Source organism: Muntiacus reevesi, chromosome 5 (assembly GCF_963930625.1).
Source record: "Muntiacus reevesi chromosome 5, mMunRee1.1, whole genome shotgun sequence".
In the NCBI taxonomy this organism is placed as follows: domain Eukaryota; kingdom Metazoa; phylum Chordata; class Mammalia; order Artiodactyla; family Cervidae; genus Muntiacus; species Muntiacus reevesi.
The window spans coordinates 112,603,156-112,630,449 of record NC_089253.1 but is presented as its reverse complement, the minus strand read 5'-3'; the positions used below and the strand labels follow the sequence as shown (position 1 = coordinate 112,630,449).

Here is a 27,294-nt window from a genome sequence, read left to right as displayed (position 1 = left end):
AGAATAATTCAAAAAGATACATTCACCCCTATGTTCATAGCAGCACTATTGACAATAGCCAAGACATGGAAGCAAGCTAAATGTCCATCAACAGATAAATGGATAAAGATGTGGTGCATATATACAATGCAGTATTATTCAGCCATAAAAAAGATAACGCTATATGCAGCAAAATGGATGCAACTAGAGATGATCATACTCAGTGAAGTCATTCAGAAAGACAAATACCATATAATATCACTTACATGTGGAATCTAAAATATGGCACAGACAGAAACAAGACTCACGGAACAGAAACAGACTCACAGAGAACAGATGTGTTTGCCAAGGGAGGAAGGGAGAGTGAGTGATGGACTGGGAGTTTGGAGTCAGTAGATGCAAACTATTACACTTAGAATGGACAGACAATAAGGTCCTACTGTATAGTCCAGGGAACTATATATAATCTCCTGGGATAAGCCATAATGGAAAAAAATATTAAAAAAGAATGTATACATGTGTATGACTGAGTCACTGCTTTATAGCAGAATTTAACATAACACTAATCAATCAACTATACTTCAATTAAAAAAGCTCATTTCAACCCAAGAACTAAAACATCACCAATATTGTCTAATTGGTTCATTTGTTCCTTCTCACCTTTCTGTTTTGCTTCACTCTCACTCTGAAATGGTAACCATGAATTCTTACTACATGCTGCTTTCAGTTCAGTTTAGCTCAGTCACTCAGTCGTGTCCGACTCTTTGCAACCCCATGGACTGCAGCACACCAGTCCTCCCTGTTCATCACCAACTCCCAGAGTCCACCCAAACCCATGTCCATTGAGTCGGTGATGCCATTCAACCATCTCATTCTCTGTCGTCCCCTTTTCCTCCCACCTTCAATCTTTCCCAGCATCAGGGTCTTTTCAAATGAGTCAGCTCTTCGCATCAGGTGGCCAAAGTATTGGAGTTTCAGCTTCAACATCAGTCCTTACAATGAATATTCAGGACTGATTTCCTTTAGGATTGACTGGTTTGATCTCCTTGCAGTCCAAGGGACTCTCAAGGGTCTTCTCCAACACGGCAGCTCAAAAGCATCAATTTTTTGGCACTCAGCTTTCTTTATAGTCCAACTCTCACATCCATACATGACTACTGGAAAAACTATAGCCTTGACTAGACGAACCTTTGTTGGCAAAGTAACATCTCTGCTTTTTAATATGCTGTCTAGGTTGGTCATAACTTCTCTCCCAAGGAGTAAGCGTCTTTTAATTTCATGGCTGCAGTTACCATCTGCAGTGATTTTGGAGCCCAAAAAAGTCAAGTCTGCCACTGTTTCTCCATCTATTTGCCTTGAAGTGATGGAACCAGATGCCATGATCTTTGTTTTCTGAATGTTGAGCTCTTTTACTCAAACAAAACAAAACAAAACTTTTGCACAAATATATGTATTCCAAAATAACATAGCTTAGATTTGTTTCTAAGCTTTATAAAAACTGCATGTAGGCTTCTAAGCCTTGCTTTATTTAATCATCCCTTCATTCTCAGGTCATTCTCACTGCTAAATAAAATTACAAAACCTACAACTTCTTACTTTCTTGTCAGTGGTGGCTAAGAACAGAGCTGCCTTAACATTCCCACACATGTACTCTTACGCACATATGCACGAATCTAAGGTATACATGCAGGAGTAGAATGGTTAGGTTTTAGAATTCATGAAGGCTTAATTATACAAGATAATGCCCAATTGCTTTCCAAACTATACCAGTTTACAACTCCACCTTTAGAAATCTTCCTGATGTGCATCTTCTTCATCGGTACTGTCATATTTCTTAATTTTTCCATCTATTGGATGTAAAATAGTATTCATTGTGGCCTTTTAATTAGTTGATCTCTTGAAATTAAACATCTTTTCATATGTTTAGTCACATCCTCTTAAAATGCCATTTCTCTTTTGCTCGTTTTTTTTTTCTTACAGGACAATGATGAATAGAAATTATGTGATAATAGGCATCCTTGTCATGCTCCTGGTTTTTAATGTATACAACTTCATCATGATGCATTATCCTTTTTAAATAATGTTGAATTCAACTTATCAATAATGCTTTTGACTTTCAGATCTGTGTTAATAAGTGCTGTAAGTCTGCAATTTTCTTTTCTCCTACCTAATGTCTGATTCTAGTATCAATAAAAACTACATAGGCCTTGTAAATTGAGCTGAAGAGTATTCCCTCATTATCTATTGAGTTTGCATGAAATGTTCGAATAGCACAGTCTTTGAAAAGGAAGTAAAACATTTGGATGTTATAAAAAATTTTAAAAGCATTTTCTATTCAATACTATTGAGTAAGTAGTATGTAGCTTGTCTATTTCTTCTTCAGCCAATTTAAGGGAAAGGTACTTTCCTAGACCTTGGTCTATTTTGTCTAAATTTTCAAATACATTAGAAATGCTCCTGGTAGTCTTATCATTTTCATCTCTGCTATGGGTTAAGACCCCATTTTCAATCTTTATGTTGTTTAGACTTGTTTTCTTCTTACTCAAATACACCAATTTGTTTTGTCATGAAAACAACTTCAACATTGTGATCCTATGTTTTCTAACTCATTGATTTCTTCCCTTTTCCTGTGTCTTCCTGCTTTATGTTGTGTTTATTCTGTCAGTCTTTTCCTAAGTTATACACTTTGCCTTTAAGCATTTAAAATCATTTTCCTCTAAGTGCACTTTCTGGTGCATCACCCAATTTTTCCAAATGTAACACATAATTAGGTTCTAAGTATGTTTTTTTCTTTCATCTATGAAGCTTTTTTAATCTTGTAAAACCATGATTTAAAAATAACTTTTATTAGTTTTTAAAATAACCAACTTCTAATTTATCTCTATTCATTTAATACCAACTTTATGAAATTTATTGTAACTTACTTCATGCCTAATAATGGCCAATTCTTGCTAAAACACAATGCTTACGAAGAATGTTCTCTGTTGCTCATTCTAAACATGGTCATCAAATCAATACTGTTAACTGCATTAATAAAATCTGCATTTTCATTTTTGGGTCTGACATGTTAGTAACTGAGAGTTGTTACAATTTCTGACTGTTGCTCCATTTGCTGCTTTAGCCCTGGGCTTCCCAGGTAGCACTAGTGGTAAAGAACCCACCTGCCAATGCAGGAGACGTAAGAAATGTGGATTTGATCTCTGGGTCAGGAGATCCGCTGGAGGAGGTAACACGCTCCAGGATTCTTGCCTGGAGAATCCCAAGGACAGAGGAGACTGGTGGGCCACTGCCCAAGGTCGCAAAAAGTTGGACATGACTGAAGTGACTTAGTACGCATGCATTACACATTTTGAGGTCATTTTATTAAGCATAAAGAAATTTAAAATTATATACATATTTCTAATGAATTGATCCTCTTACCATTATTTAGAGGTCTTCTCCATCTTTAATAATACTATCATAAAGTCTAATTTTGATTTGATAGCACCAAAGCTACATACATTTTCTTTTGCTATTTGCCCATCTTTTTCATCCTTTAAAAAATCCAGCCTATACCAGATTTTCAAAAACCGGAATCAATGTTTTTAACTGGGTTTAGCCTATTCATAGTTATTTTCATTATTTGACTTGTTACTATTATTATCTTACTAATTTTGTCCCTCATCCCTAATTTCTTTCCTTTTTGTATTGAGTTGTAATCTTCCTATTCCATATTTTAAAATTTTTCTTTGGAACTGTTCATTTCATATCTATTGTTTTAACAGTTATACATTTTACGATACATATCTAACATAATCTCAAAGTTAAATAGTATCTTAACCCATTTTCTGAATAAGAAAACACTTCAGAACACTTGAACTCTAATCACTCCCCTCCCATCTTATAAGTTATTATTCAGTTTTTCAATTATATCCTATTCTAAAATTCCACATTATTGCATAAAATGTTTTTATTTAATTACAATTTTGCTTCTTATAAACACTTCTTTCATCACAAATGTTTTATACAAAAAGCACTTTTGATTTACATGTTTTTCATTTATTTGCTTACTAGTTTTCAATTTCAGACTGTCCTTTTGAAATCATTTTTCTTCTTGAAGATCATCCTCTTGCAATTTCCTTAATGAAATTCCACTGATGGTAAAATCTGTTTTTTATTTGAAGGTAGCTTTATTTCAGTTTTGCTTCATACAAATTCCAAGTTGATAATTTTTTTTCTCAGAATTTTGCAGCCACTATTCTACCATCTTCGGAGTCCCTGTTGCTATCGATAAGCCTTCTAAAGTTCTGTCTTGCCTTTACTGATGATCTTTTCCTCACTTTGACTGCTTTAAGAATCTTTTGTTTGGTATCTCAGTTATAATACATTGAATTTAGGCTTAGATTTCATCTATATATACTTAGGATATATTGTGCTTCCTGAATTTATGAATTTGTGTTTTTCCAACCAATGTGGAAAATTGTTACTTCTTCAAATATTGCCACTTCATCCTCTCTATTCTCTCCTGCTGGTACTTCTAGTCTTCATAATTCTTCCTTCCATATCTCTTACCTTCTCCTTAATACTTATTTTCTAGCACCTTCTTCTCCTTGCTGCACACTGGGTAATTTCTTTGTATCTAGCTTCCAGTTTATTTATTAACTATTCAGCTGAGTTAATATCATATTCAACATGTCTGTTTTTTTATTTTTAATTGCAAGTAATATATTTTTTATCTAGCAGTTTCATTTCTTTTTCAGATCTGCCTGTGGTTCCATCCTTCAAGTACGTTGATGACGAGACTGTGGAAAAGTGAGTCCAAAGTTTATCTCTACGGGTTCTTCCTCATGCTATTAATAGGCAGTTTCCAATTGTACCTGCTGATCTCCAATCATGAAATAGTATCGTTTTATCTTAATCTATGGGAATCTTGGGCCTAGATCTTGTTTCTACCAGGAACTATAGGGTACTGCAAACTGAGGCCTACTTCAGCTGTCCTGGATGGGGCATCTCAGATTCAGATTTATCTCCTTGTTTCTGGTCTGAGGAGAATAGCATATAGCAAAGCTACAACTAGTATTTGTCATCCAGGCAACCACTGCCAAACTTAGGCCTAACGGAGTTGTCACAATTTACAGATCAAAATGTGTTCATTTTGTCAGGAAATAGAAAATAGAGGTATGGTTCTTAGAGATTTCCCCTACCTTCTTTGAGTCTATTAAAGGAGATTTTATTCAAGATCTAGTTGTTCTGCAGTACCAAAGTACTACTGGAAGCAAAAGTCTTATTTAATATATGATATACTAACCTGATATACCTGAGATAACCTGAGAAAGTTCATGATTTATGACAATCCTTGCTGATTCACAGAGGTATGGAGAGGTTTCCTACCTCTCAATCAGAACTCAGTATTTTGGAACTGATTATACAAAGTATGAACTTATCCAATAAGTTGTTGCCCCACCTTGTAGAAATTTCTCTTATTATTCTATTACCAAGATACTCAGACAGCCCTGACTATTCAAATTGTCAGTGTCCTGATCAATAGGTAGTTCAGGTCAACAGAACTAAAATCTATGAAAATAAACTATTGTTTGGGACATTTTAAAAAACAGACAATAACGATTTGTTATATACAACTTACATCTAGATGCATAACTTTATTCTTGGAAGCCTGAGCCACCTATAATTTATAGAAGAAAGGCTAAACAAGGCAGCTGGTGATTTCATTTTAGTCAGAAACACATCTAACAGGAATCTGGCAGCAGATCTGGCTGCTGTTGTCTTAAATGCAGATGGCTTGTTTGCATCTTTATGATTCATAATTGTTGGTCACTGTTCTCTGGATGATCAGGAAGCTCTCTGTGCCTCAACCTAATCACTGAAGTAGTGAAAGGAGATACCCGCAGCAAGGGCTGCAACTGCAAATGCTGCAATCACACCTAAAAGTGAAACAAACACAAAACAAATGGAAATGGAATGAGCAAAAGAAAGGTTTAATTGCTCCTAGGTTTGAAATGCAAGTAACTGATGGGGCTAAACAACAATAACAATACACAAACACAAATACATATACATACACATATACAGACATTGAAAGCCAGCAAAATCTTACAGGAAAATATAGCAATAGTTCAAAATATATTTTACAAAGGTTGAACTGGTAATCTACTTCTAACACCTTAAAATAAAAGTGTCTTTTTTTTTAAAGTGTCTTTTCTTATACAAAAGTGCACTCATACACATCTAAGAGACAATCTAAGAGACAAACTAACACATACTTTAAAAGGCTTCTATAAATATTTATATTGACATTTCAGCCATGCCATCTCATGCAACTTAGCTTAAACCAAAGAGACATCACAATGCAAAGTCATTTATATAGATATCAAAAAGCACAGAAACTAAAATCTAAAAATTATTAAGCTTATGTTGGCAACTTTTATTTTTAATTTTTTTCCTGAGCATTTTAAGTTAAAAAAACAAAAACAAAACTGACCATAGTAGTCTAGATACATACACACACAGGTAAAAAAAATTTAGGTAATTAAGTTTACCTAGTGAGTTAAGTGACATGAAAAATAACTGAAGTTTCTCGCTTCTAACTCTCAGTCAGCCGAAAGTCTTAACTAACTAAGCAACAGGTCACATGTTCTTTTATCAATAAGTCTGAAAAATGGTAAAGTGACCACCACACTTCTTGGAAACTGTAAAATTAAACTGCGTTAGAATTTTCAGATTTGAATTTGACTCTTTTCATAGAATATCTATCAAAATCTTTCATAATAGCAGTCCTGGGAACACCAATTTGGAAAACATTGGTGCTACTATACTTGTTGATCCCCCAATCTCAACATGATTTTCTTCTAAAAACACCAAAACATTTAATAGGAAGTGTCATTTTTGAGAGCACTTGGGACAATGCTTTATTTATAAATCTTTCCACCACTTTGCATAGTACTCAATAAATACTAGCTTAATCTAGCTCTTTTAAGAAAACAAAATAAAAATAATTTTAAAGTAACAAGAAAACGCAAATCCAAAATATCATCTTTTTAATGTTATAGAAGAAATGTAATACCTATGTTTTGCTGAATTTTCAACACTATTGTAGTTTTAATTGGATGTTTTGGTTGTTCATCATCTGTGTTTTCCAATGAAGCTTCAGTATCTATAGAGGAACTTATACAGGCTGCAAAAAGATAATAATAATAAATACTAAGTAAGATGGGAATAATTATCATTTTAAAATAACCTTTAAAGAACACTATAAAAAACACACAATGAGCTCCATTTTCCTTCAGCTTGACTTTTAAAAAAATTTATTTTTTTCAACTTGACTTTAAAATAACAATTTGTTCTTTATTAAGTGTAGGTGAACTAAATTTCTTGGACTATATGTCAGACTGATATACTTTTTCAAATACTTTGTGTACTTTTATAACTGATTAATATCAAAGAGTCACAGAGCTAGTTCTGAATGATGTCCACAAACTATAATCTGATTACCATATGATAGTAGAGATAAACTGATACTAAAAATCAAACTACACAGACAGGGTAACCTTCTCTCTTCAGTTCAGTTGCTCAGTTGTGTCCGACTCTTTGCAACCCCATGAATCGCAGCGTGCCAGGCCTCCTTGTCCATCACCAACTCCCGGAGTTTAAACTCAAGTCCATCGAGTCAGTGATGCCATCCAGCCATCTCATCCTCTGTCATCCCCTTCTCCTCCCACCCCCAATCCCTCTCAGCATCAGGGTCTTTTCCAATGAGTCAACTCTTCGCATGAGGTGGCCAAAGTATTGGAGTTTCAGCTTCAACATCAGTCCTTCCAATGAACACTCAGGACTGATCTCCTTTAGGATGGACTGGTTGGATCTCCTTGCAGTCCAAGGGACTCTCAAGGGTCTTCTCCAACACCACATTTCAAAAGCATCAATTCTTTGGCACTCAGCTTTCTTCACAGTCCAACTCTCACATCCATACATGACCACTGGAAAAACCACAGCTTTGACTAGACAGAACTTTGTCGGCCAAGTAATGTCTCTGCTTTTTAATATGCTGTCAAAGTTAATTTATAATATACTTATTTATGGTTCTGGCAATTAATCATTCTAAGCAATCATATATTAATACAAAAGCAATGACTGGCAAACTAACCCATGGGCCAAACTACAGTCCATGGGACAGACCTTACATACCTAAAACATTTACAGAAAACATTAGATCACCTGAAATTTGTAATATATAAGCAAAATGTGATCATAAGTTTGACCTTAAAACAACTCAATGTTAAGCAAAGTATGTACATTATTTTATTTTTTTATTAGCTGAAAAATAAAATCTGGGACATTAAGTGAATATTTGAGCATCATAAGCAACAGAATGAGGATTCAAGTACAAGTTTTCTTCCTACTTTATTATGCTGACAATAATTTGTGAGGGCTAGTCTAGCTGAATTTATTTAAAACTGACTAAAAGTCTTTGAACTGAAAACATTCTTAGGGATCACACAGACAAATGATTTTTTTTAAACTAGTGCTGAAAAATCGGACAGGAAATCCCAGTATGTAAAATAGATGAAAGCAGAATTACTCTGGTTGAAGCATGAGTGGATCCTGGAGCCATTCTCCCTCTTTTGCCTCAAGAGGTGATAGCAGGGTGCTGTTCTAGAGAAAGCAATTGCAGCTGATCCTTAAACAACACAGGTCTGAACTGCAAGGATCCATTTAATTACATGTAACTTTTTTTCCCCCTAAATATATATTATATGATCCATGGTCAGTTGAATCCATGGACGCAGTACTGCCACGTGTGCTAAGTTGCTTCAGACATGTCTGACTCTTTGTGACCTCATGAACCATAGCCCACCAGGTTCCTCTGTCCGTGGGACTCTTTCTCCAGGTAAGAATACTGGAGTGGGTTGCTATCCCCTTCTCAAGGGGATCTTCCCAACCTAGGTATCAAACCCATGTCTCTTAAGTCTTCCTGTACTGGCGAGCGGGTTCTTTACTACTAGCGCCACCTGGGAAGCTCACAGTACTGCCCATACTGTGAAGCTATATGCGATTTTTGACTGTGGGAGGGTCAGTGCCCTTAAATCCCCATGTTGCTCAAGGATCAACTGTACTTCATATTGATCTCTTTATTAATATTTACAAAGAGAAGAGAAAAGCAGAGTGAGAAACAGTAAATACTGTTTAAATTAAAAATAAAATATCTTATTGCTTGGGTTTGAAATATCTTTCAGAGACATTTCTGTATCCTAATATACTGTGTGTTTATATGCAGAGTACATCACAGAAATGCTGGGCTGAAACAAGCACAAACTGGAATCAAGATTGCCAGGAGAAATATCAATAACCTCAGATATGCAGATGACACCACCCTTATGGCAGAAAGTGAAGAAGAACTAAAGGGCCTCTTAATGAAAGTGAAAGAGGAGAGTGAAGAAGTTGGCTTAAAGCTCAACATTCAGAAAACTAAGATCATGGTATCTGGTCCCATCACTTCATGGCAAATAGATGGGGAAACAGTGGAAACAGTGGCTGACTTTATTTTTCTGGGCTCCAAAATCACTGCAGATGGTGATTGCAGCCATGAAATTAAAAGACGCTTACTCCTTGGAAGGAAAGTTATGACCAACCTAGACAGCATATTAAAAAGCAGAGACATTACTTTGCCGACAAAGATCCATCTAGTCAAGGCTGTGGTTTTTCCAGTGGTCATGTATGGATGTGAGAGTTGGACTATAAAGAAAGCTGAGCACCAAAGAATTGATGCTTTTCAACTGTGGTGTTGAAGAAGACCCTTGAGAGTCCCTTGGACTGCAAGGAGATCCAACCAGCCCATCCTAAAGGAGATCAGTCCTGGGTGTTCATTGTAAGGACTGATGTTGAAGCTGAAACTCCAATACTTTGGCCACCTGATGCGAAGAGCTGGAAAAGACCCTGATGCTGGGAAAGATTCAGGGCAGGAGGAGAAGGGGATGACAGAGGATGAGATGGTTGGATGGCATCACTGACTCAATGGACATGGGTTTGGGTGGACTCTGGGAGTTGGTGATGGACAGGGAGGCCTGGCGTGCTGCAGTTCATGGGGTCGCAAAGAGTTGGACACGACTGAGCAACTAACCTGAAATGATACTGTGTGCACATCCACGAGGATGTGCTTACAAGGATGACACATAAAATTATTGAAATAATTATCTATGATACCAAAATGGATTTAAAAAATTGCTTGCTTCTCATCAATTTCTCATGAAGAAAAGTTTGTCAAGTTGAGAAATAATCCTCAGTAGCTACACCTCATTAGAATCAAGGGTACAACCACTCTTTTTTTTCTCTTTGAGCATATGACTAAAGTACTTTAAAAACAAACACAAAACATTTTTCTCTTTTGTTCTACTCCCATATCAGATCAGTCACAAAGACCAACAAATTGTTCTTATGAACTGTCTCCAGAATTATTCAGTCTTCTATTTCTATAGCTCCCAGTTTTCGCAGTAACACTTTACTTCTAGACTACATTAGCTCACTAGCTTAAAACCTTCCTTAACTTTATCCATAGGTCTAAAAGTTGAATGTAAGTACAATTTTATTTATTTTAAAAACATACACACACCTTTGGCTTTTCTATTAGCAAATATCATTGCTTAAAAGCTTTTCTTTAGGCCATTAACATCTTTACTTCCGATACAAACACAAATAATGGATGAAGGATGAAGGGCGCTTATTTCACTTATATGCTAGAGACATTTTTTTACTTTTTCACTTCGGTATATATTAAGAGCACAAAAATGGCTTTATTTTTCATGACATTACTTACACCTTTAATACTGAATAGTTATATGTGAACATAATGCTCAAAGAAGTCAAATCCTTTGTATAAACAATTTACATCTCTTTAAAAAAAGACATTCCATTGCTCTATTTTCATTTTAAAATCTGTCATACAAAATAATATTGATTTGACACAAATTTGAGATAGTTTTACTAAAGAGCATTTTTCAATAATGAGTAAATCCTTATCATAACAATTTGTGTCTGTTTTGGGTGGGGGCATGTAGAATGGTTTTTGAAATACACATTTATTTTATTTTTTGGCCGTACTATGCAGCATGCAGAATCTTAGTTCCCTGACCAGTGACTGAACTCATGTCCCCAGCAATGGAAGCGTGAAGTCAACCACCAGGGAAGTCCCTATGAGGGCATATAGAATTTAATTAAAATCTCAGGCACTGTAGTTTTACCTACACCTTAGTGTTAGCTGAACTTTAAATGCAAACAACATGTGATTCAAAAGGAAATTAGATCTTAATCATTTCTTAAAATCAGGTAATTTTAACTGCAAATTCAAATTATTCATGTACAAAAGCAATCTTTCTTAAGCAACTGTCAACAAAAGAGAAAATAAGGGCATGATGAATACATGCTAAGTTGTAGATATATTCAATTTCATTCCGAGTTGCTGACAGGTAGGACTACTTAGAAGAAAGTTAAAATGAAACATTAGAACTTAAACTCAGCTATCGTCTTTCATCTTCCAGATCCCTGACTCCTAAGTTAATGAGGTTTCATTAGCCAGTGATTTAGCCATGAAAATACATCTTCACAATTACTTGTTTTCCTTTACTATGAATATTTAACCAAACAACAAAAATTAATTTCACCTCTGATACCAAGACAGAATTAGCAAAGATGGGTTGCACCAGGTTTTAAAGGTGTGTCTTTAAATTTTTAGCTGATACTGTGAATACAGTATCTGAATTATTAAGTTAATATCTACTAGGAGATGACTAATACATTTAAGAAATTTTAAAGCCAGTTATTCCTCACCTTAAGTGAGTCATTTTGACAAATTGTTCTTCATCCCTTAAGTTATTGTAAAATACTTACTTGGCAAAATATGTATTTTAAACATAGCAACTACTTGGCAACTATATTATAGAATAGAAATAATTAAATAAGCAAATAACATAAAATACTTAGAGAATAAAACTAGATACTTATGACAAGTTTGACAATTGTAAATGTATAATCATTGATTTCAATCTCTAAATTTGAACATGTGAGCTCTACTTTTCATGATTTTCCATGGAAATCCTAATTTCAAATAATTAGGAAAATATATTTATTCTATATAGCATAATCTCATACTTTAATATTATTGACTTTCATTATAATTCAGAAGGTACGTTATTTAAAAATTTTATAATAATTCTAGTAAGTATCACCTTACATTTATATATCTCTTTCTGTTCAGAATATATTCTCCCTAACATTTTTAGTAAATTGTAATACCAACCCCATGAGAACCTGGGGTTCAAAGGGGACAACTCTAAGTGTGCTTCAAGATTGCCGGGAAAATATCAATAACCTCAGATACACAGAAGACACCACCCTTATGGCAGAAAGTGAAGAACTAAAGAGCCTCTTGATGAAAGTGGAAAGTGGAAGAGAAGAGTGAAAAAGTTGGCTTAAAACTCAACATTCAAAAAATGAAGATCACGGCACCTGGTCCCATCACTTCATGGCAAACAGACGAGGAAACAATGGAAACAGTGACAGACTTTATTCTGGGGGGTTCCAAAATCACTGCAGATGGTGACTGCAGCCATGAAATTAAAAGACGCTTGCTCCTGGGAAGAAAAGCTATGACCAACCTAGACAGCATATTAAAAAGCAGAAACATTACTTTGTCAACAAAAGTCCATCTATACAAGGCTATGGTTTTTCCAGTGGTCATGTATGGATGTGAGAGTTGGACTATAAAGAAAGCTGAGCGCCGAAGAATTGATGCTTTTGAACTGCGGTGTTGGAGAAGACTCTTGAGAGTCCCTTGGACTGCAAGGAGATTCAACCAGTCCATCCTAAAAGAAATCAGTTCTGAATATTCATTGGAAGGACTGAAGCTGAAGCTGAAACTTCAATAGTTTGGCCACCTGATGTGAAGAACTGGCTCCTTAGAAAAGACCCTCAACCTGGGAAAGATTGAAGGCAGGAAGAGAAGGGGACAACAGAGGATGAGATGGCTGTATGGCATCACCTACTTGATGGATATGAATTTTAGCAAACTCCAGGAGCTGGTGATGGACAGGGAAGCTTGGCTTGCTGCAGTCCATGGGGTTGCAGAGAGTTGGACATGACTGAGCGGCTGAACTGAACTGAAGCTGTAACTGGCAGACTTGGACTCAGATATGCAACTGGTAATATTACACATCCAATATTTTTGAATAAATAAATGAATGAATGAGTAAATGCAAAAGTGAAGATAATTCTAAACTAATAGAATGCTTATGTAAAAGCACTTAATTTTTCTATTAAAATCTTTATGTTTTTACCCTATTCCATAATTTGGAATGCATTTTGCTTCTAAATAACTAAATAACTATTTCCTTCTAATTCAACAAATACCTGATAAAGCAAAAATAATACACAAGTCTTATTTTTGGTCACAATACATCTGATCCAAGTGTTTAATTCCTAAAAAGCTTAGAGTTACTTTTAATGTATTCATCCTTCAAAATGAACTCGAGAACCACCTGCTCTGAAGCTTTCTCTGAATCACTTGTAGGGACAGTTGCTGTGCTAAACGTTCTGATAACTCCCTGCTCATTCTCTTACTATAGAACTAACCACTAGTTAAGGCAAAACATAAAAGTAATAATAATAAAAAATGAAAAAAACAAAAGAATTTACTAAAACTTGAAAACACTAATGTCAAACATTTGTCACCACAGATTCCAGGTTACTGCTCACCTTTCTGATGACAGGTATTTTTTCTGACTGAATTATTACAACCAAATCACTGGAGACCCTGAGGTCCCGTCAGTGATCTTGATGTTCTTGAGTTCTTAGTGACTCTTAGGACCTTACTACGTGCCCTGCATAATTAATAAAGCATACACGTCTACTTCCAAGTCAGATTATAGGCTTGTTGAGGGAAGGAATGTGACTTTTGATTTGTCATCTATAACACTGTCTTGAACAGAGCAAATGCTTAATAAATATCTAATAAATAGACATACTAAATGCTATAAACTAAAATTAACATTTATGGGGCAACAATTAAGTGTTACATGCTGTCATGTTTTAATGTTCTACATCCCTTAAAACATTCTAAACTATTGAGCCATAGAGCTATGACTATTATATCCTTTTAAAATCATCATCATGTTCAGAGCAGCACACTACACAAACTTTAAAAGCCTTCTATCTAGCTAAGCATATGTTTACAATTTTTTAAGCATAAAGTATGAAAAAAGATGTGCTATAGTTTTCAAAATTGACCTATTCAGTCTATGTCATTCAGTTAGTAACAGATATTTATGAATACCTATCATGCTTTAGGCATGGCACTCAGAGAAACACTTACTCTCAAGAATCCTACAGTCTTATGTGAAAGAATAACATCATTAAACATGCAACTGATACTCGTCAATAATTATAAGAATGGAAAATAATGCAAAAAAGAAGCAAAAAACCATAATTAAACATAGTGGAGGAATCCAGGCAGTCTGAGCTTTTATGTGAGCACATGAAAGTATCTATACAGGTTAAAAAAATGCAATTTAGCTCCTTGAAGACAGGATCAGTATCTTATTGATCTTTGGACCCCAAACTGTAGGACTGACAGAATCAACAATCTGTTCAGTCAACAAATATTTACAGAGGACCTATGTTGTGTTAAGGCTAGATTTTCAGTAAAGTGCTAAAAATGAAAGCAGAGTGCAAGAAATGAAAAGTCCCTCTCCTTGAAAATCTTATGGAAAAATCAGTAAGTGCTAAAATGCAATATAAAATTATCTCATTAGGGTTTTAAATTATTGGGTTTTAGTTTTATTTGGGGAAAGCTTTGTTACGCCAGGCTGCCATGTCTGCCTCCTTAAGAATGTATTACAATGGTGAAAGCTACTTGGATTTTTAATTTGTTTTAGCAATATAAAGAATGGATATGAACTCTGTTATTGAGATTAATAACTATAATTATTTTTAAAATGTAACTTAAAATGTATTGAATAAAATACAAACTAGCCTATAAATGCTTATGTTTAAAATAGAACATGAAATTAAAATAAAACTATTTAAGACAGATGGTAGTCTTAAAAAAAACCTAAATGAAATTTCTCTCTGCCTATTCTGATTTTCAAAGTAAGTTGTGACTGCATCAACTTTTGCATATAGTGCTTCCTTTACTCATTCTTAATTCAGCAATGTGTTACGCACCAAAAGTGTGACAAATAATTCAAAAGAATATGAAAACTATATATGATAACAGATAATAGCTTCTAACCAACAAGTGAGAAATTAGGGCTTCCCTGGTGGCTCAGTGGTAAAGAATCCAAAAAATTACACAGGTATGTTCAAGTGGTTTATGGATCTCCTGAGAGCCAGTTATGACCCAAAAGTTTTGGACACCCCAGGTTAAAAATTCCTAATCTAGAGGAAGGTAAACAAAGTGGTAAAGAAAAATGAGGTCTAGAAACTGTAATAATAAGAATAGTTAAAGATACTTGGGAGTATTTGGCTTTGAAATATTTAGAACATGACAACTGCCCTCAGTTTAAACTTAAAGCAAGACTTCAATAAAGAAGCGGTATAGCTGATATTTGAACAACATGGGTTTGAAATGCACAGGTCCACTTATAGGCAGATTGTTTTCAATAAATACATACTACAGTACTAGGCAATCCATGGTTGGTTGAATCTGTGAACTCAGAAGTGCAGATATGCACAGCCAACTGCAAAATCACACATGGATTTATGATTACATGGAAGTCAGTGCCCCTACCTCCTGCACTGTCCAAGGGTCAATTGGGCTTATATTTAATCGCTCCAGATTACTGAACAAAGTAGAAATTTCAAGAAAGCAGACTAGAATTCAAAATAAGGACGAAAAGAGTCTAAATACCTATAGATTTCAGTATTATAAGAAAGAGGATGAACCAGGCCAACTCTAACATACTCAAGTTATCAACATCAGAGGTGATCAAGAACAAAGGCAAACAAAAATCTCTGGAGTCTTTACAACTGGTTGCAGAAATAGTGTAGTCGCTCATCTAGAAAAACATATTCACAAAGTAGCAAACATTTCTACCAATCTGCCTCAAAATCTATCATCTAGAGAATATGCTATAGCTATACCTTTAAAAATATTAGTTTTCAGGGGACTGAAACATACCTGCAAGCTTTAACATCTGGTACTCAGCAATTTAGAGATTTTTATTTTTGTTTTGCTTTAAAACAAACTTACTGCTCCACATGATTAATATGAGCCTAGAGCTGTTGAAAAAACAAGTCTGGTGATCTCCAACTAGCCTGAGGCTTTACTGACAGATTAGAAATCCATCAACTAAACACTTAACTTGATTCACAATAGAAACAACAAGACTCAATCACTCTACTCTTGTGGGGGGTGAGAATTAGTTAAGCAACAGAAGAATAACTACTATGATAACAGAAATTTCAAGACTGATAAAAAATGGCTACACACTACATATTTATGGATATCTGCAAGTAATACTTTTATCACATATTTTTAAAATGTTTCAGGAAGACTGTATATACTTATACATTTATTTATAGATATGTTTTCATATCCTGCTCTCACAAGAAACAAAAACAAAGCAAGCAAAGCAAAGCAAAACAAAAAAAAAAGACTTAAAATGCAAGATCAAATGTGAAAGTGATGGTTAGAGAAAGAGAATGTGTTACACAATTACTCAGTATGGCAAATCTACACTCTGTAAAAATAATCTGGATCTAAATTTTGGACCTGCCCATTTTAGCTTAGCATCCCAATTATATGAAGGAGATAGGAAAATAACAGTGAATAGTCTGAAGACATTTAAAAAAAAAATTTTGTGACCTAATGCTTAACCAAATAATTAGTTAAGATAATGGATTTTGAGAAAACTTCACTTAGAGTAAAAGAAATCCCTTAAAACTATATATTTCTACCTATTTAAGACTGAACTTGTTTTATGAAGATCTACTTGCTAGGCTTAAAAAAAAAATCGAATGTATCTTACATTCTGATACAATTTTCCAAAAAAACACTGATGCTTACATACTATGTAGAAATTAAACAGACACATTTTTAAATGCCTCAAAAATATCAAAGAGGACTAGCTCGAAAGAAATCTAAAGACACAATACTTAAACTAGATGTCCCATAAGTAACCTTAGCCATAGTCTAACCTGGTTCTTAAATAACCTCATATAATTACCTGTGTTTATTTCCTCTGCAATTTCCAAATCTTCTATTTGAATCATACGATCTAACATCTCTATAAAATGGTCTCTTATTTCTTCAGCTGACTCATCGCCAAATTTATAATCACATAACATTACAGTGGATCCCGGAATGGGGACAAAAACTCGGTGAGGGAGAATGTGGAACTCTTTTTCAGAATCTAAAAGGAGAAGAAACAATATTTAGATGGGTTTGTCACTGGCATCAGTGATAAACATAAGTATATGAAAGTATATGCCGAAAGAAATAAAACCTAAAAGGCCTATTCATTTTCTAACTGATCTCATACAAAATTCTTACTGAATTCTTTAACTCAATATTTAAGACCTCCACAAGGGACCTAAATGATACTCCCATAAAATATCAACTCACCATTGCCTTCAATCTGAGGATGTTGTTGATTATACATATTTATGTTATCCCCTATTCTGTGAAAAACTACTCAGGAAACAATTTTGTACCTGGTCTAAGAAGTTGTTGTTTTTCTCATTTGTTTTAACCTTATAAATACTGAAATTTCTGAACAATTTTTCCCTTCTTCATGCAATTTTAATGGCTCACTTACATTAAATGTATAGATCATGACAGCGTTCATCTCCATGCTAATCTCACCACTGACTTCATCTATGATGCAGCTCCCCAGTCAACCATGTAGAGGATATCAAGATATACACATTTTCTGTACTAATCTCACCACCAACTCCATTTTGCTTTCATTTTCTCTTTGCCTCATTCTTATTATTAATACTTAGTCGTGTTAACTTGCAATGCCTTTTTGTGGACAGCTTTAAATCATCTTTAGACAAAATAATATGGACGTCAGTAAATAATGAGCATTTTATTCCTCTTTCAATAATCACATTCCCCTCAATTTCTAACATAGTCACTGATTCACATAAACACATAATTATTGTTTGGCACAACATCATGACCAATGAAGTATCAACAAAAATAGAGATTTTGTGTAAAGAACGACTTTCAACAATGGATATGTGACTTAAAAAGCTACCAATATATAGGTCAAAGTAGAAAACCAGGGCTAACTTTAACAGTAACTTACATTTCGTTGTTAAGAAACAAGTGTTAGCTTTATAACAGATGACACTGAAGAATGCCTTAAGCGTCATAGAAAATGCCACGGTTTAAATTAGGTGTTCCTGCCAGATTCTGCTTAATATATTGCTTTCATATGAGAACTTGGCCAATTTTACTCTGTGACTAGACTGCCTCCTAGCTGTAAAATTACATTACTGCAATTTGTACTGTAGTATATGAATTATCCACACATTAACGTTATGACTATTATTTTGGGCCACAGTGTCTATTTTGGGGGAGGTGGGCATAATTTCTTGAAACAGATTAAGTTCAAAACTTTCAAAGGTGGCACTAATGTATATGTTTAATTGGCATGCAAAATTCTAAAACTATTTAAAATTGCATTGATTCTAAGTTTGACTGAAAAAGAAACAAATATCTTTGCTCATAAATCAAATGTTAAAGAACTGGTTGCAATAAATGTAAATTATTAAAAAAGAAAAGTATAATTTTCAAATTAAAGATAGATTAACCATTTATTATCCAAATAAGACCAAGTTTTCTAGCTCATCTGAGATATAAAATGGGAGGGGAGATCTTTTTAAAACAGCACATCTTAAAAAGTACTTAAAAAAAGAATCCTTTAGGCATATTCCCATAGCAGAGTATTTAGTTCAAAATTATTTAAATAAGTTCAAAACAGATAAAAACATTTACAGTTAAGTCAATATGATAAGAATTGAGTTTTTGCTGATTAAGTATAGAATCCTAAGTCATACTGGAGTATTACAGAAAATTTTGTAGAACAGGTGATATCTAAGGTGAGTCTTAATGCATGAAGGGATGAGAAGTACAGTTAAGAAAGTGTAACCATGACTACAGGTAAAAAGGTATACAAACGTTCTGAGAGGACAGTTAGTATAGACGGATGTGGAGGGAAGGACGGAAGAAGGTAAGAGATTTCATAATCAATGACCTCAGTTTTCATGAGAGTGTCATTTACTGAGTAAGTAGGCAGGACTGAATGTAGGCTGATAGAGAATGATGAAGACGGTCTGGGACACTTCTTAAGGGAAAGAGAAGAGGAAGACCACAATAAGTAAAAGGACCAAGTGGGGTCCTTTGCCTTTCTTTAACTGTCATTTAAATATTAAGTCCTATGATCTGGATAGCCAGAATTTTAAAACTATGTTTATGTTAAAGATTACAAATGTAATGTTAATATGTTCTTTGCAGATTTCCTTATGCATGCAAAAAATATTCCAGTTTAGGTTAATTTCATAGTATATATTCTAGATGTTACCATATTACAAATCTATAAGATCTTACCAGATTATAAGAAAGATAAGCTAAGTAAAATGAGAACTAAACCTAAGATCTAAAATATAGTGTACATATACTCAACTATAAAATTTACACGCTGTGTTATTATACTTGCAATATATTTTTTACCTTGATACCCTAAGATATACTGACATGTTACTGGAATAATTATCCTGTTACTACAGTTCAAAAATGTGCATTTACACTTGGTTTCTTTTTAAAATATAATCTATAAACAATTGCTATTAGAAAGAGTTAACTTTACTGATTGGACATCAGCAAAAATTTCAAAATACTAACTCACTTAATATGAAATAATACCAGAGCAGTATTATGATACCCTACTTATGAAGCATTTGTAATGGAAGGGAATATTTAACTAACATGTATGATACAGTAGATCCTTGGCATTAATGATGGATACATCCCCATGTCCCTGAAAATCCTAAAATTCACAGTTCAGTTGTAACATACAGTGTTACTCAGAAAGTAAAATAATGCTTAATATCATGAGAATTAGCACACACATGAAGTCAAGCAGCAAAAACAAAGCCACAGAAATGCTAGACTCACTGGGTGGCTAAGTGACCAGGCTTTAACTACTTCCCCAAACAAAACTCTCAATCCAATAGCTCCATGTAAAATTCAAAATCATGTCTCAGGAAAACAATATATTATTAGTGAATGGAACTTCAGTTATTTGTGAAGTACATGAAGGATCTATGTTAAATCTGGAAATTCCAGGTATTATCACACTGGGAATACAAAAAACCTTATAAGCAGTCCACCAAAACTGATACACTGGCTTTTAAAACTAAAAGAAATTATTTATACACAGGAGCTATGCATTTTTTCCTATAAAAATAAACACATTCCCTTAAAAAACTAATATGCATGTTTCAACTATGTACATATTCAACTGTGAACTGCAAATCCACTCACACCTGAACATAGAAAGGCAGATAAATGTGTAGCTTCAAAAGCATACTCAATATGATACCTTTCCTCTTGAGTAAAAATAAAAGATTTCTAATACAAATTACTGAAAAAGTATAAATGAATTATATAAGGTTAAGACATCATAACCAGCCTTTTTTAAATCTAGGGAAGTCTGTAGAGTAACACAGATGAAAAGTATATAAACTAGTACACACACCAAAAAAAAACTGAAAAGAATATGATCAACTGCATATATACCTATTGAAGACTCTATTATATATAATGCTGAACACTAATACATTAATTTTTTGATCATGAATAAGTTCTTGAAAAAACTTCATAGGTATTCATAAGAAATAATGGCTTTAAAATGTAACACAGTTTATCCATTCTGGCAAAAATACACACAGAATATATCTTTTAATCCTCCCTGAAATTATTAAATGTTGATAGATTTACTATTACAAGGTGTTCAAAACTTTCTTTAGGTGGCAACTGAAATTTTTCATTATATAAGAAAAGTAAATGATGACATTATTTTAATAGATATATGCAGTTAAAAAGGTGATCTTGACATCCTAGTATATAGGTCAAACACATGCAAAAAAAGTACTTAATTTTATACTCATAACTTTTTTTTCTGGAATTTCATTCAAAAGCAGATCCTCAAATAGTATTTCACAACGATCAGCAACTGTATTCAATATATCTCTTTTCATGGCCTATGGAAAAACAAAGAAAACCACAATGAGAAATAAGATCTATTACTTTAAATTCACATTATTTTACCATCAATCCCTCTCCCACATAATTGACTAGAGAATCCCAAGGACAGAGGAGCCTGGCGGGCTACAGTCCATGGAGTCACAAAGAGTTGGACATGACTGAAGCAACTGAACATGCAGACATGTACAAATGTGTCCACTAAAATAACTAGTACATCATTTCATTTTTTAATGTCCATTTAACATGCTTATCATGTTTAATAGCAAACTTACCTAAACTTCATCTATACAGTAAATTTAAACCAATAAAAATGAATGAAATTTTGTGTCTGAACGATAATGCTAGTACTTCAAATATGAAATGTATAACCATGACAAAAATGTTAGTCATCATTTTTAATATTTCTAAATTATATAGATTATAGAACACCACCTAGTAATTCTTCCTAGGAGCACTTTTCTTGCTATTAAAAAGCTCAATTTCCCTTAGAAGAAATGATTTCAAATGTACTGATATGGACAGTCTTAACTGTGGAACACTTAATAAACCTGTATAATCATCACATTATAAAGGATATTCTATATATGAAAAACAGACATTCTACATATGAAAATCTTGGGATGAATCATTTGGTATAGTTGGACTGCCCAACAGATTGGACTTTTATCAGTTAAAATCAAATTAATTACGAAATTTGAGACTGAGAAAAGGTAAAATTCTAGGATTTTTTAGTAATCATGTTAACATGCTTCTGTCTGACATAGACCAGTTATCCCTTCTGTACCTGCACAGCATCTTTAACCTTGGGCTTATGACTATGAATGTAAGCTCTGCACTTCACAGCACCCTTAAGGTTAACAGAGCCGCTGCAGATCTGGACCATGGCCGTGGATCTGTGGTCTGAATTCAGAAGCTGAAAGACAAAATCTGTTTAAGTTCTAATAGCCAATGATTATTAACTATATATGAAACATTTAAACATTACATAAGTCATTTCATGAAGCAAGAAATTTTTAACTAACCCAGGTGTCTGAAAATATTCTTCATAAATTTTTAGAAGGCCTTTATATTTCTCCTTATAAATTATATGTTATTTTCTGAGTATTCTGAACATAATCTGAAAGTAAATACACTACATCTAAATTTTTCTTACTAACATACCTATCTATAATACCTATATTCTTTCAATATGTTCATTAAACATATACTATTTGCAGATAACTCAGATAAGTACTACTAAGACGAAAAGATGTAAAAAGAAAACATGATCTAGTAACAGAAGGTATGTAATGCAAGATCTGCAAGAAAAAAATAACAAATACAGAGCAGGATGCGATAAATACAGTAAAATTACAAGCAACATATAAACATTCATTTGTTTATACTTTTAACTCATAACTTTCATAAATCAAATGTAATATTACAGACTCTGCAAGTCAACTGTTTGTCACCAGAAAACAATATCAGTGATCATCACTTTCATCTCATAGACCCATTCTTTTCTAATCTAAGTAGCATTAGTTCATTCTTGGCTTTGAGCTTTTTCACAGACATTTTTAACCCAATCATTTCAACAAGTTCCAAGACAAGGAGAGCAGTGAAACTTCAAAAGTACTACTAGAGATCTGTATAATCATACTGGAAACAAAAATCATGATTTTAAAAAGAAAAAAGGACATGGTACAAACACATATTCTAAGTGCACATGAAATAAACCATTCAACAACAGACATCCATGGTTGTCCAGTGGTTAAGAATTCGCTTGCCAATGCAGGGGACACAGGTTCAGTCCCTGATCCGGGAAGAGCCAACATGGCACAGAGCAACTAAGCCCATCCACCCCAACAATTGAGCCCAAGCTCTAGTGCCTATTTGCCGTAACAACTGAGTCCAGACGGTATAACTACTGAAGAAATTGCACCTAGAGTCTATTCTTCAACAAGAGAAGCCGCCGCAGTGATAAGCCCATGCACTGCAGGAGCAGCCCCCACTTGCCCCACTAGGAAAGACCGCGCACAGCAATGAAGATCCAAGCGCGGCCAAAAATGAGTAAATAAATAATTTTTTTAAAAAACCACAATAGAGTCAATTCTGAAGAAAAAAGACAACTCATGCAACTTAACCAGTGCTAACTGACCATGTGCTGGTGACTCTAATGTAACTCAGGCAAAGGCTAATGTTTTATTAAAGAATTTAAACCTAAAAACAGTCAAGGTCTTGGTCAAAAATCTGTCACAGGCCAAACAGTTCAGAAGGTTCCCAGTCGCTCAAAACTATCAAATGAAGCAACAGGGTGACAATGCTGATGCTCTTTGGAATAAGTCTCCTATGATACTTCTAGAGATCACTGATATATCAATAAATGGAGTGGAGGAAGAGTAATGAGCTCCCCTTATCCACTAAACATAACTCTACTGTAGAATAACAGCCCATTTTACATATTTAATATCTAATTTACAGTACATATTATATTGACATAGTTGAAACATATATATATATGTATAAATTAGAACATTATTTTCCAAAATGCACTAGACTGTAAATATAAAAGACTACACATACATATATCAAGGAGAAGACTTTTTAAAAGATAAAAGGACTTGATTTACTCCTTTTTGATAGAAATGTATTTGGGTTCTATAAATGTCAACCCATCTTGGTTTCTTTGGACTTCAGAACAAACCAGCTAGCAGACTTTGAAAATCTAAGCTATTCATAAGTGGAGGAACTTCTGTAATGCTGATATTATATTTTGGAAAAGAAAAAATCCCTTTGGTTATGGTAACCAAATGAAACCTTATGAAAATGGTAACATTTTGGCTACATCTTAATGTACAGGTAGGACTTTGACAGTCTGGATAATAAAGGAAAAAATGGCACTGATAAGACAAATGACTTGAGAAATGCACAGAATTTTAAAGGAATGGAAAGTGCACACCTAAAATAGTTAAGTTAGAAAATAATGAAAAGGCATGCTGAGGCCACAAAAAGCCTTGAATTAGAATTCAAACTAGCACAAAGAGAGTAATTAAGGAATTTTACACAAGGGGAGTAACACAGTCAGTGTCTGCCCCTTATACACACTTAATATTTAATGGAAAAAAAAAAACTAATAGGTAAATGGACAGTGAATGAATGCAAATTGTGATTCTGAAAGGATAATCTGAGGTAATACACAGGACAGATCAGAAATATGAAAGATATCCCAGGAAATATACAAACAAAGGTATCAGGATTCAGAGAATGAATCACTTTGGATAAGAATAAACGGAAAGAGAGAGACTAAGTTCCTTGTGATGAATTAGGTAAAACAATTAGGTTGTAAGGCTAATGGCAATGGGACCGTAAAATAAAGCATGAGCTATGCAGCAAAGAAAGAAATCAACAAAACTTGATAGAGGGTGCCTGGGAGAAAAGTGGCCTCAAATACTTACTGACTACTTATTATATTAATATATAATAAATTATCTCATGATATTATCTTCTACTCTTCTCTCTATATTCCCACTCTCCAGACATTTTTAACTGCAATTTTATAACTGAAAAAATTTTAACTGAATTGTTTAATAAACAAAGAGGTCATGAAAGTATAACTAGTAAAATGCATACAGGTAGCGGAATAAACTTAAAGAACACTTCTAAAACGAAAGAGGAGGAGGAAAACTAAAGACTAAAATTACTTTTAAGGTCCTGAGAAGAGAAATTGAGAAATGTTTAGTGGCATAAGTCTGACAATTTAGTAATGCTCTATTGCTAAACACAAAGAAAAAAAGCAGCAATGAAAGCACCCTCCTGTGACAAATGGCTTTTAAGTCTATTTTATTAACTTAAAAAAAAAATACAAGTCCTGGTAGCATTTCCCCGTTTCAACATTTTCAGTATAATATTGAAATGAAAAGTTTTCTAAAATCATGGATGTACTATACATGCTATCTAGCTTTGAGGATAATTTCAAGCAGGACTAAAATCAAACATATACATATTTTTAAGAATAATTATCCAAATTTAAATTTCTGAGAAGACATGTATAAAGTAAAGCAACAATATAAAAATAGAAACCTTGCTAATATTGTGTGATTTTTACCAAATCAGAGATATAGATTTGCTTCAAATTAGGTATGTAACAACTCTTCGCACATCACTGCACACATCTTTTAAGTTAAGTAAATTAAAACTTTGCTCACAAAACTTACCATACAAAATATTACACACACATATATATGTATATATACATACCCATATATACATTTTTTTCCTAACTGCTAGCTACATGTTGTCAAAATTTTAACAGTCTTGAAGCAATAGACTCGCACAGATTACAATAAATAACTTGGGAATAAATTCTTGGAAATAACTTTCTTTGAACAGAACATTTTTTACAGTCTCTTTTACATCTCAAAAATTTTTTGGCTCTCTAATCACAAGCATAAAAAGAGAAACGGGGCTTCCCTGGTGGCTCAGTGGTAAAGAATCTACCTGCCAGTGCATGAGACACAGGTTGGATCCCTGATCCGGGAAGATGCCATGTGCCACGGGGCAACTAGGCCCATGGACCACAACTACTGAGTCTGTGCTCTAGAGCCCATGTGCCGCAACTACTGAGGCCCGTGCGCCCTAGAGCCTGTGCTCCACTCAAGGAAAGCTACTGCAACGAGAATTTTGTGCACGCAACTAGAGAGTAGCCCCCGCTCACCGCAGCTAGAGAAAAGCCCAGGCAGCAAGAACAAAGACCCAGCACAGCCAAAAAATAAATAAACATTAAAAAAAAAAATTTCATTAAGCTTATGCTAAGAAATACTGCATTTTAATTTTAGATAAGGAGTATTTTAAAGTATTTACCAACTGTGTTAGCACTCTAATATCAAATGAATGGTTAGCTGCTTGAGTATTTCCTCTAGAAGATTTTTTCTGAAATGACACAGAAATTAAAAAATTAGACTGTTGAGATTGGAGTGGAACATAAAAAATAATTTAGGAGCTATTCAACAAACACTGAGAGGGGAAAACAGTCTTACTATTTGTTTTACGTTAGTCTTTTCTATAGGTGCATTATTGTGTATATTCTATATTCTACAAATTTAATGCATACTCTTAAAAACCATTCATCTCCTACTTTTATTCCTCTAAAGCAAGGATTCACAAATATGCCTATGGATCAAATCCAAACTGCCTCTAGTCTTTGTAAATAAAATTTTGCTGGAACACAACCAAAATTGTTCATGTACATACTGTCTGCGGCCACTTTCATGCTACAACAGAAGGGCCGCATAGCTAGCTATAAGAGAGAACACATGGCCTACAAAGTCTAAAATATTTACTACTTGGTTTTTTACATTAAGCTCACTGAGCCCTGCTCCAAAGGGAGAAATCACCAAAGTTCCTCTTCAGACCAAAGATGTTTTAGAAGAACCCCCATAGAGACCCCCTATAAAATGGCCAAACTTAGTATGTAAACCGTTATCAGGGCAGAACATATGACTTTAGTTCTAAATAAGCAGATTGCAAAGTAGAAATCAGATAAAATTTAGATGACAACCTCTCCTGCAGGTTTCAAAATTCCTATGATTTCAGAAATAATCTCCTATCATTTTCTCAGACAATCATTTTCCCGTTAGATTCAAAGACCTTAGAAATAAGTAGATAAAAATTGTTTTCATGAAGGTAAGGCCCAAATAACCAAAGATAAGTAATCTTTTATTTTTCCTTAAGCACAAATAATTTCATAAGATGATTTTCTCTTGACTCACCTGTCCTTCTAAAAGGTCGCTATCTTCATCTTTAACTTGCCCATTAATCAAATAAATACCATTTTCTATCTGCTTGGCCCAACGTGCAAGTCCATTCTTAAAAGAAACACAACATGGACATCTTTCAGTTATAATGCCATCTCAGTTAAACTCCTTCGAGTCTACTTTTTCCCACCTAGTACTCTAAAATATTAATGATAAATATCCCTAAGTTTCAATAATGTGGCATTTAAATTCGGTACCATGAACAACAAAAAAGTATATCCCCAATTTTTGGTACCTTACCCATATTAAATAAAAGTTTTTCTA

The 27,294-nt window shown here is 34.0% G+C and overlaps 1 protein-coding gene across 1 annotated transcript in view; it reads right to left on the bottom strand.

The window, feature by feature from the left end:
- Positions 1–3,319: 3,319 nt before the first annotated feature.
- Positions 3,320–27,294, bottom strand: part of ODR4 (odr-4 GPCR localization factor homolog) — a 38,954-nt gene continuing 14,979 nt past the window's right edge. Inside the window, exons 8-14 of the mRNA XM_065936214.1 lie at positions 26,986–27,081; positions 26,078–26,146; positions 22,023–22,151; positions 21,146–21,234; positions 17,190–17,377; positions 7,040–7,150; positions 3,320–5,900 (exon numbers count right to left, since the gene is read on the bottom strand). Coding sequence (XP_065792286.1) covers positions 5,833–5,900; positions 7,040–7,150; positions 17,190–17,377; positions 21,146–21,234; positions 22,023–22,151; positions 26,078–26,146; positions 26,986–27,081 — 750 coding nt within the window. The 3' untranslated portion in view covers positions 3,320–5,832. The remainder of the gene's footprint in view (positions 5,901–7,039; positions 7,151–17,189; positions 17,378–21,145; positions 21,235–22,022; positions 22,152–26,077; positions 26,147–26,985; positions 27,082–27,294) is intronic.